At 37.3% G+C, this 11,927-nt stretch overlaps 1 protein-coding gene across 1 annotated transcript; it reads right to left on the bottom strand.

Annotated features, from left to right (window-relative positions):
• Positions 1–5,765: 5,765 nt before the first annotated feature.
• On the bottom strand, positions 5,766–6,197 carry LOC129241283 (uncharacterized). The gene has a single exon (XM_054877533.1). It carries the CDS (start codon positions 6,098–6,100, stop codon positions 5,876–5,878), a length of 225 nt encoding a protein of 74 aa, XP_054733508.1. The 5' UTR covers positions 6,101–6,197; the 3' UTR covers positions 5,766–5,875.
• Positions 6,198–11,927: the final 5,730 nt, after the last annotated feature.

The following is an 11,927-nucleotide window of genomic DNA, read 5'->3' as shown; positions in this document are numbered from 1 at the left end:
GTTTTGTGCATTTTAAACATTTCGTGGAAATGCATACCTTTCGCACGGGTAAGAGATAAAAATTGCTATTTTTATTGTTTGTTTATTATTATAGAGGGAATTTTTTCCAACGATTTGGCAAAGCTTCAAATGCGCACATTCATTGCTTCTTTAATGAACTGGCGCCAATTGAAAATACCAAACAAAGTCAATTTCTTCTCCACACGATTATTGCAATCCAAAGGTGGATTTCGTCGTTTATAGCAGCGACGCTTTTGAATGTTTGCCAAAGCAACGATCTTTTAGCATTTTAATATTTCACGTCAAGCATATTCGATGACGGTCATTGCTTTACTGAGCTAAAATAGCTTGACTTATATTGAAAACTTCAGAAATCCTGTAGTATTGAACCTTATCCTAACAGTCATTAACCTCAGAGTCCCCGGAAATGAGTCGTTTGGACTACTTTAATTAAAATAGGCAATTAAGACGTAAAGACCTCTATCAATGAACAAAAACCACACTTCATATATAAGTCTACTTATAAATGTTTGTAAAGGGTGATCAATTTAGAGGTATCGGATTTTAAATTGAAATAAAACAACGAAAATTCAAATTGATTGTGATTTTGGAAAGAACTATTAATGACAGTTTTTTCAATGCATGTAATGACTGTTCTTGAATGGCTTTGGGTTGTTCTTTAGCCTAAATACGACAATTTTGCTTATTGACGTAGCCATTAAGCAAAAACTGGGCATCATCGCTGAACACCATTAGTTGGCCTGAGCGCACGATGAACACTTTTCACAGAGCGTCGATTTTCGTAATACAATTGTACGGTTTGTAAACGTTATTAAGACGTAAGTCTTTCGATGATGAATGTCAATAAATACTGAAAAAAATTATGTATTTAGTTTGAGAGTAGTCAAGCGTGATCTGTCAAAAAACCATATTGGAAAAAGTACCTCTAATCTGGTCAGCCTTTACTACATATATATAACAGGCCGATTTTATAGCGTAATAGAATGGACAATAATAATATCAGACGAAGGGGTCCTTGAAGTGCGGAATATTTATAAATTTTTTAAGTCCCCAAAAGAATTGTGGCAAAAACTGCAAAGGATGGTCATCAACTAGCAGAAAAAAAACAGACGAGCTTATTAAGCGTCTATGCTCCACATAGGATGGGCGCATAATAGGTCTGCTCTCCGAAATATTATTCATATATTCGTATATTAATAACCCAATCGAAGGCCACAGAGGCCTCTTCTGGTGTACCGGGGAAATAATTCCGAACTTTTCGCGAATCCAGTGAGACTGTGTTTTATAACTTTCCAGGCTCTACTCCTTCCTAATTTCTAGAGCTCCTGCAAAAAATTATTATCATAAAGCCGTACATTATTGCTCCAGAGTGAGCATCAAACTTTCAATATGTCCAACTTAGTCCACCTGCTGTTAATGATTAATCTAACCGTCTCCTCGATTTGTGAAATCAGGCAGCTCAGCGTGCTTCGTAGAAATTTATTCTTAAGTCCCGTCTCAGACTTTGTCATCGCGCATTCAACCCGGAATTAACTAGATTGACGCTGTGCTGTCGAAGAGACCATAGGGGTCGTCGAATAACTGAAGCACATTTCGAGTGAATTGTGCGGATTGTCTACAAATAAGGTGAGTTTTGAAGCAGCAAGATCCAATATACCTCCCATATTTGCCACTATAACAATTCGGTTATCCTTTAGAATAAATTTAAAGCTCCTTTGTATAGTAACTGACTTTTTTTCAGTCACGGAACTAATAGAGATGGATTACTTTGTAAAGTATATTAGTAGGTGGTATTATCCAAATGGAAAAACGTACAAGCACTCCAAATTATTTGCCCAGTAAGGTTGTGCATAATTGTTACGACTCTTTTTCCTCAAATAACTCAAAACATTTTGCCATATTGCACACAACACGATGCAGGTGTTACCGAACAAGAACTCCAAGCGGCGTATAATAAAATTAAGTCCAAGAAAAATCCCGTTCCGGTTGGTATACCAAAAGAGCCCTGAAGTAGCGATTTCCAAACGCAAAGATATATTTTTAGCAGTATTCCGAACCAGCTATAAGGAAGGTACTTTACCAAAGAGGTAAAGCCCCCTTGCGCTTTTACCTAAGAGCCACAAAAAACCTGACGAGCCCGAGTCTTAAAGACCGATATGCTTAATGGTCACAATGGGACAAATTCTTAAAGGAACCGTTTACGACGAGCTATCAACTTTCGCAGAAGATAAAGGCGTTTTATCCCAGTACCAGTTTGCCTTCAGGAAATCCCGCTCATCAGTGGATGCAATCAAATACGTGGTAGAATAAGCAACAGAAGCCATTGATGGCAAAGATGGCGTGGCGGGAAAAAAGAATACTGCACTGTAGTAACTCTGGGCACTAGGATTGCTTTAAACACAGCCGGATATTCTAGAAACCCTCGCAAAATTAACTGCGCCTAGTTATATTACCGTGTGGCGGCCGCCGTAGCCGAATGGGTTGGTGCGTGACTACCATTCGGAATTCACAGAGAGAACGTTGATTCGAATCTCGGTGAAACCAAAAGTGTATTTCCGAGTATATTTCTGCCATGAAAAAGCTCCTCATAAAAATATCTGCCGTTCGGAGTCGGCTTGAAACTGTAGGTCCCTCCATTTGTGGAACAACATCAAGACGCACACCACAAACACCCAAAAAGGGTGTACGCGCCAATTATATATATATATAGTTATATTACCAGAATAACTGGAGTCTATATCACAGACCATAAACAGAGGCTTAGAAGCGACAAAGACATTGAGGAGTATTTCGTGTCAGCAGGGATCAAAAAGTTTTGGGCCCCATACTATGGAGCCTAATATACGACGGTGTCTAAAACGAGATATGCCCTTTAGAACTAAAGCCATTGGATATGCTGTGGTATTGGGGGCAAAACATATCCAAGAAATTGAAAAGATCACCGGCGAATCTGTGAGTAGAATCAAGACTAGGTTTGCATAGACGATAATTGAAATTAGCTTAGCACAAAACCGATGTGGTCCTAATAAGTAGGAAGACAGTAGAATCTATAAATGTAACCCGCTATTAAATATCTAGGAGTGATGATTGTGTCGTTTAAATTTTAAAAGGTACCTAGAAATGAAGAAGGCATTGAGTGTGCAGTCCTGTCTATCGGGAATAGTGCCAAACATTGCAGTCCCGGTATAAATATATATATAATTGACGCTTACACCCTCTTTTGGTGTTTGCCCGAACTCCCCCACTAACTTGTGGTGTGCGTCTTGATGTTGTTCCACAGTTTTAAACCGACTCCGAATGGCAGATATTTTTTATGAGGAACTTTTTCATGGCAGAAATACTCTCGGAGGTTTGCCATTTTTTCCATTTTGGTGTTTGAAGGAGACTCGAACCTGCGTACTTCCGAATCGTAACCTCGCACCAATATATTCAGCTACCCATCATTACGACTTGGTTGGAAAGGAACTATGGAGAAACAAACTACCATCTAGCCCAATTCCTTTCAGGGCACTGAGTACTTCAAAAATACCTCCATAAATTTGGCCATCACAGTTCCCCAAACTGCTCAGTCCGCCCGCTGAGGGAAGAAAACCTAAATCACGCATTGCTCCAATGCCCACACTATGCTGCCGAAACCTTTAACAATTAAAGGGAGAAAATATTCTAGATTTTATACTGAAATCAGCTGATAACTAGAAGAGAACCTGCGCCCATGTATGTTAAAGCAAATGAGTTTATTGGCCCCGTGAGGTAATAACTTTTCGGGAGTTCCGCGGAGAGAGTAGTAGATGGTGAAGAGATGTTTAGTCGTGCAGCAGTACTCATGAGAGTTTCCTCTTCATGGGCGGCATCCCGAAAAAACAAAAAAAAAAAAACATATGTTCTAGATGCAGTCTATGTAAGTAATTTGAACGTGATAACTTTCATTGACCTACAATCCATATCACACCACACACATGTGTAAGGTGTAATGAAATATCCCCGCGCAACAATGATAGTGTTATCGCAGCTCAGTGTACTGATTAGGCGTACTTGAGCATGCACTATTTCATTTACATATACAAGTACATAACACATGGACTGAAAAGTCCGGGGCCAAATAAAGAAAACACTTTTTTGTTCAAAATCATCAGTGTAATTTCCATGAAGAACAACGCAATTATTCCTGCGCCCCTCTAACATTCCAATACCACTTTTATAGAACGATTTATCTTTTGCCTCGAAATAGGCCTCAGTTTCAGCGATACCCCCTTCCTTCGAGCGAAATTTCTAACCGGCGAGCACTTTTTTTAGATATGCGAACAGTTGCTGGGGGTCAAATCTGGCGAAAATGGTGCATGTGGGAGCAGTTCGAAGTTCAAATCATGTAGTTTTGTCATTGTTTTAATTTACTTGTGACACGGCGCGTTGTCTTGATGAAATACAATTTTTTTTTTTGCTATACGCGGACGTTTCTTTGCAATTTCGGCCTTCAAATGCCCCAATAATGCTATATGTATAAATTTCATTGTTGATGGTATTTTCCTTCGATTTTGTCGATTTTTTTTATGTTTTCTGGTGTTATCGCCTTATTTGGACGTCCAGTGCGCTGTGCATCATTGGTGTCTCTACGACCACGTTTGAAGTCAACAAACCATTATTTTATTGTTGTTTCTGAGGGGCGGAGTCCCATAACACTTTTCAAGCTATTGCTTTGCTTGAATGGTATTTTTTGCCATCAAGAACCAGTGTAAAATGAAAACACGAAATCCTTTTTGATCCTTTAGTTTGAAAATAACTGAAGTAGCTCTTAGTACAATAACTCACGAATTAATGAATAGAATATCATGGCATTTTAGCAGTTGTCTTTTTAAGGTTAGTATATATGTATATACATATATAATTGGCGCGAACACCCTGTTTGGGTGTTTAGCCGAGCTCCTCTTCCAATTTGTGTTGTGCGTCTTGATGTTGTTCCACAAATTGAGAGACCTACAGTTTCAACCCGATTCCGAACGACAGATATTTTTATGAGGAGCTTTTTCATGGCAGAAATACACTCGGAGGTTTGCCACTGCCTGCCGAGGGGCAACCGCTATTAGAAAAAACTTTTTGCTTCATTTTGGTGTTTCACCGAGATTCGAACCTATGTTTTTGAAAAATCGTAAAAAGCAAAATTAAGAGCGCGGTTCTGTGAAATTACGAATCTTTAAGACCAAATTGTGGGGAATTTTATATAAAATTGGTGACCAACACACTTACATTAAATTTAAATTAACTGAAGAAGAAGACTTTTGATTATTCGAAGCGCCCAAACTACGTAAGTAGAGCTCATGCAATCTCTGCAAACGAATTCGCAATGGCCATATGAGCGCTATCCGTATGCATATTTAAATTCAACGTCTGCACTCCGCTTGGATAAATTTCAACCAATATCTTAGGAATCCCGTTAATAAATTGTTATGTCCCTATTGAAATCTCCGATGTATAAGTTTGTGAAAATCACACTTTTATATATACGTAGGCAGTGAAAGTATTCGATGTACCAGCAGGTAGTAGCAGATGAAGACGTTGGAAAGTTCAGGTGGAGAAATACTTGGATTCACCTGGTGCGCCCAAGTGACGCTTGTTAGCACGACTGGCGCGCTTTGTTAAGCTCGCGCCATTCAAGAAGAAAAAGTTATACGTAGGCAAATAAATACATATAGAGAGTATAAACATGCATAGCATATCGGTGCGGTAAGTAGGAAGTAAAAAAACAACAATTCCATTTCAATAATTTAGTAATTAACTAATTAAATTAACACATAATTAACTAATACATATACAAACTAATTATCCTAAAAATCGTTATTTTTGCAGACAACCGCAGAGATCAGTGCAGATCCTTAACCCTCGCCCGATAGTTCTCATTATGGTATTGCAAGCGTATTTTGGAAGGCAGGTCTTGTGTTTTGTCGAATTCGCAATTTTTGTGTATTTTTACCATTCGTCCATTGGGCCCAGGTGATGTTCGCCAATAAACTGTCTGCATGGCGTTTCTACCGGCAATATAACGGGTGGTGGCACCAACGAGTGGGTTAAGATTTTTTGCAGACATATCCAAAATGTTTACTTTTTGTTAATTTAAATAGTTTTCACCAAATAAAAAACTTTGTAAAACAACGTAGTTTGAATGCCTATTGTTACTTTCAATGCTCACTTCAATCTGTTAGCTATGAAGAAAGAACGATCTTTTTATACTCTCTACACTTAATATTACGTATATGTATGTAAGTAGGTGTATGGTCGCCGTTTGCCGTCGGTTTATTTTAGTGATTGGAACTTAGTCTCAGCTGATAGGTTGACACTTATCAATTCTTAGTATGTTTGTATACAATATTGCCTTTTTACAGTGTGTTGAGTTAGTTAGTTACTAATATTTGAATTTGCTTTGTGCGGTATTTTCTGGTTACACACGGATGCTGGTTTTAACTAAAGTGATTACTTACATACATACCTGGGTTCAACGTCCAATTATCTTTAGAATACATTTATATATATACATATATATACATACATACATATACATATATACTATGCGTGTGTATAAAAAATTCAGATTTTATTAGGTGTATTTGCCCGAGCCTTTCCTCCAACTTATGGTGTGCTTTTGATGTGAACGCGCCTCCGAACGCCTGGTTTTCCATGAGAAGCCTTTTTGTGGCAAAAAATTCACTGAAAGGCTTTTCGTTCTCCGCTCGAGGCGCCTTAACTATTAGAAAACACCGTACACCGTAGGCTTTCAATCCGTGACCAATCGAATTGTTCCACAAACTTATCCGGGCATTGCGGATAATTGCGACTTTAGTTTATTTTTAGCTCAGCTTTACGCCAAATATACCAGGTTAAGATCAAAATAAACTAGACTGAGCTAAAATGAAAACGGCAGGAGCTTTCTTCTGATAATTTCGAATTTATTTATTCAAAATAGTGCTCTCTGGTCTCGATACACTGTTTTGCGCGATCGAAAAGCTTTTCGAAAGAGTGTTTCAGGTCATTGACCGGAAAGCCTTTCAGGATGTCTGTACAAGCCTTTTGGAGGGCCTCTACGGACGCAAAACGAAGTCACAGGGAGCCATATCAGGCGAATACGGTGAGTGATCCATGGTTAAAATGCGATTTCTCGTCACAAAATTAGTCACAAGAGTGGATCGATGAGATGGTGCATTATCACTCCATAAGCATCACCTTCCTCCTTCGCGGTATTCAGGGCGAATTCGACAAATGCGAGGCAACAAACGCTTCAAAACGCCAAGATAGAAAATTGCATTGACGGTTTGGCCCGATGGCACGAACTCCTTGTGGACAATACCCTTGGAATCGTAAAAACAAATGACCATCGACTTGATTTTTGACTTCTCCAAACGCGATTTGTAGGTGGTGGCTCATCTGGGGCCTTTCATCCGGCACTTTTGGCACCAGCTTAGTTTAAGGTTCATGTTGGAAACACCACGTTTCATCACCAGTTACAATATTGTAAAGGAAGTTCTCGCCTTTTGAATGAAACGTGCCCAGACATTTTGTAAGCACAAATGATCAGTTAAAATGCGATTAATCGATGTTTCGGAGATATTCAACACCGATTCCATGAATTTCAACGATGATTTCGGTTATTTTTTTATAAATTTACGAATATGGCTGGAGTTTTCGGTGATTATTCATTGTGCCATAACAACTTTCTGTGCCATAACAACTTTCAAAAAGTGGACGCCTTTTATGAAGCACGCGGAAAGTGAGCTTTATCTTTGGCTTTTATACCTGCTGTTATATACATAAAATTGGCGCTTACACCCGTTTTGGGTATTTGGCAGAGCTCCTCTCCTATTTGTAGTGTGCGTCTTGATGTTGTTCCACAATAGGAGGGGTCTAAAGTTTTATACCGCCTTCGAACAGCATATGCTTTTTTTATGAGGAGTTCTTCAAAGCAGAAATACACTCGAAGGAACGGTATTGTCTATCGAGAAGCGACAGCTATTAGAAAAAAATTGATGTGTCGTGTCCGAGATTTCGAGCCTATGCACTTCCGAATGGTAATCACGCGGCTACCCATTCGGCTGCAGTGGCTGTCTGAAACCTGCTGTTAGCGGGACTGAAAAGTCTCGGGCATAACATATAGATGGAACTAGTTTTATTGCATCCACCTTATTTTCTTTTAGTACTAACCTTAATGATATTCCATTTATTAGTTCGTGAGTTATTATGCTAAGAGTGACGCCACTTTTGTTATTTTCAAAACAATGGATCAAAAAAACTATCGTGTTTTCATTTTATACTGCTTCAGAAACAACAATAAAATGGTGGTTTTTTGACTTCAAACGTGCTCGTAGAGACAAAACGCAGTGGACGTTCAAATGAAGCCGTACCACCAGAAAACATCACAAAAAATCCACAAAATAGTTCTGAATTATCGAAAAGTGAAGTTGGGTAGTTAGCTGTCATGGTATCGATATCAAAAGAACGTGTTGGCTTTATATTGCATGAGCATTTGGCTATGAGAAAACTCTGTTCAAAGTGGGTGCCGCGTTTTCTCACTGTTGAAGATAACGCACCGTGCACCAAGTAAATCAAAACAATGGCGAAACTATATGAATTGAAATTCGAATTGCTTTCACATCCACAATATTCGCTAGATTTGACTCCTAGCTACTACTGGCTGTTCGCAGACCTAAAAAAATGCTCGCTGCTAAGAAATTTCGCTCGAAGAAAGAGGTTATCACTGAAACTGAGGCCTATTTCGATTTTTTTCTAATATGTAGTCCCACGCCTCTCAAAATCAAGAACCCTTACAAAAGATTTTCATTGTTAAAGATTGCAGAAGGAATTTAAAAACACGTAGGAACAAAAATCAATAAATAAACGACCTGAGTCTATCCCATATATTTTGCCAAACAGCCAATAATATATAATAAATAATAATATATAAAAAATAAATTTACACATTGTGGTAACGTCATAATGCCTTTGTTTTGTTATTTATTATTATTTTATTTTGTAAATAGTGCAGATATACGAGTATGCATTTACTAATGTACAAAGGTCAATAAAGTGTATAAGCTAATCAATACGCATTAGCCTACCAATTCATTCTCAAACTTAAGTCGAGTTCTATTTCATTACTATCATCAATTACGTCAAAAACACTTCGGACGCACGTTTATTTTATTGCACACATTGGCAAATATTTATAAAAAAATAAAAAATATTTGTTTCCACCATTTTTCATTGTAAATGCGTGTACGAGGTATACACATACATATGTCCATATATATGTATGTACATACATATATGTTGACATGAGCTGAGTTGCTGTTTTGTTTTTCAATATTTTAATACTGTTTTATTATTGCATGATTAATAATTGCCATGTAATCAATGAAGGTACGCATTAAAATATATAAACTAATGTTACAAATAATTCAAGCTCGATATTTTTATATGCAACGTGTAAGAAAGTGCTAAATTCGATCCGGGCCGAATTTTTATAACGCGCATATTTTAGTAAGATTTCATTTAAATTTGGTGTTAATTTTTGGAGTCAAACAAATTCATGGACTATGAGAGTTATAGCTTGTAACGTCAGATGGACGAACGGAAACAAAAAGTGGGCGTGGGGAGCAGCTTGTAACGTCAGATGGACGAACGGAAATTTAGTATTGGCGCACAAAGAGTGGGCAGCAATATGTACACCAAGTCTGGACGAGTTTTATTGTTATTCAACCATTTTTCAAAATTTATATATTACTTACCTCGTATTTTTTACTTTGAGTTCCATATTTAAACCAAATGTGAGTATTTTAGGTTTACTTTAGTTTAGGTTTAAGTATTTATAATTCTATTTCTGTAAATACATAAATAAATAAATAAACAAATAAATAAATAAATAAATAAATAAATAAAAAATTGGCACTTATAACTTATAAGAGATATCATATTTTTTCCTTTTATGAAAATTACCGCCACATGAGAGATGGGCCTGGTTATTGACCGTTTTAGCCCATTTTCAACACCAACCTACCTTCGATAGAGAGTCATATTATATATGTACCAACTTTGATTGATACATAATATATTAAATTTTGCTGGAGTTATCGTGCGCACGGCCGGGCTGAAGGACAAACAGACAGATATGGCTAAATCAACTTCTCCCATTACTCTGATCATTTTGGTATTATATACATATATACAGAGTGTCACTTATGGCTTGGACATAAGTGTGCGCGAGCGTAAAACGGTTAATCGAATGATAACTGCGTTGTGTTTTGAACTCAATTGGCGGCACTTGTGGTTTAAAGACTGAAGACTTAAGTACACACTTACATTTCCTTCGTATTTACTTATATTAGAAGCATACATACTTGGGGGAGATTATTAAAAACATTCGATTTTATTACGTAGTAATTTATGAATTGGTTTAGTCTACGTTTTATGACTAATAACTATAACGCTTGTTTTTAATAACCGAAGTTTTAGGTCAGAGAAAAGTCGCACTTAATGAATGTGAACCAATCACATACATACATCAAATCACCTAAGTAGTCACCCGACGCATGACTACAATTTCATTGATCAATAAACCAATAATTTTCTCTGTTACCTACTAGATAATTTTATCCATTGTCAACTGGATCCAAGTTTTTTTCTATAAAACTCCTACCTCAAATACGAAAATCGCCAACACAAACGCCATTCGGAGTGATCTGGTACAGCTACTTCATGGATTGGACATGAAAATTGGAAAAAGCAACAACAGCTGATTTGTGCATTGGATAGTATTGTGAATAAAAATGGATCGCAGGCAACAAATGCGGGTATTAGCCGCTCAACCATGGATCGCTTTACACCGAAACAACGCGATATCGACGCTATAATGCGTCCGAAATGCTTGACAAGGTTTGTGATTGTTAATAAAGGTGGCCACTTGATTGATATTGTATTCAAAAAATAATTTTAATAAATTGTAAATAACCTAATCAAATAAAAATACCTCGCTTATACAAATCAGTTGTTTTTTTCATAAAAGATGGCCAACCCTGTATTAAAAAAAATCTTAAATTGCTATTTCTCAAACTGCTCCGAAATATCAAAACAAGTAATGTAATTTCAAACGTGTTAGTATAGTGTGGGCCATGTGAAATTTGCTTTTTGAATCGGCTATAAAAAATCTAATCAATATTTTTTCAAACTTTTATTTTTTTATTTTGAAGATTGAACATTATCATTTATGAATGAAAAATAATATCGGTCAAATGACAGCCACGATTGGCTTACCGTAGGCCATTCGATCAACCCAATTTTTAAGCACATTTTCGATTGTTTGGGTTCCAATTTCATGAATGGCAACTTTGATTTCGTGTTTTAAAGTATCAATCGTCTCTGGATGGTTCGCATTTCGAAATTCAAAAACAGTAGCCAAAAGTTCGAGTGTAACTTTGGCAGTGTGACAAGTTGCACCGTCCTGTTCAAACCAAATGTCGTCCATGTCATCCTCTTCAATTTTTGGAAACAACTCGTTGAGCATGTCACGGCAACGCTCGCCATTTACTGTAACCGCGGCTCCTCGCTCATTTTCGAAAAAAAATGGCCCGATGATGCCGCCAGACCAAAAACCGCACCCAACAGTGACTCGTTGTGGATGCATTTGCTTCTCTGAGCCCCAAATCCGACAATTTTGCTTATTGACGTAGCCACCGATGTGAAAATCAGAAAAGAAGAAGAAGACTCACCACTTTGGAAATAGGTTTTCAATATTTTCCAACTTTGTTCAAGCGTATAGCATCCCATTTCGTAAATGTCAAACCTTTAAGTAAATTATGAACACATTTGATATGTCATTTGTGTTACCATTCTCAAAAAAATAGGTGGTTCAAAAAGCAAACGCTATGTGG

This window comes from Anastrepha obliqua, chromosome 3 (genome assembly GCF_027943255.1).
Source record: "Anastrepha obliqua isolate idAnaObli1 chromosome 3, idAnaObli1_1.0, whole genome shotgun sequence".
In the NCBI taxonomy this organism is placed as follows: Eukaryota; Metazoa; Arthropoda; class Insecta; order Diptera; family Tephritidae; genus Anastrepha; species Anastrepha obliqua.
Note: the sequence above shows the minus strand (reverse complement) of the source record. Positions and strands in the feature narration are given on the sequence as shown.

Bases quoted from the DNA above. Each gene is read 5' to 3' on its own strand.
- LOC129241283 (XM_054877533.1), bottom strand. From the start codon at position 6,100: ATGTCTGCAAAAAATCTTAACCCACTCGTTGGTGCCACCACCCGTTAT.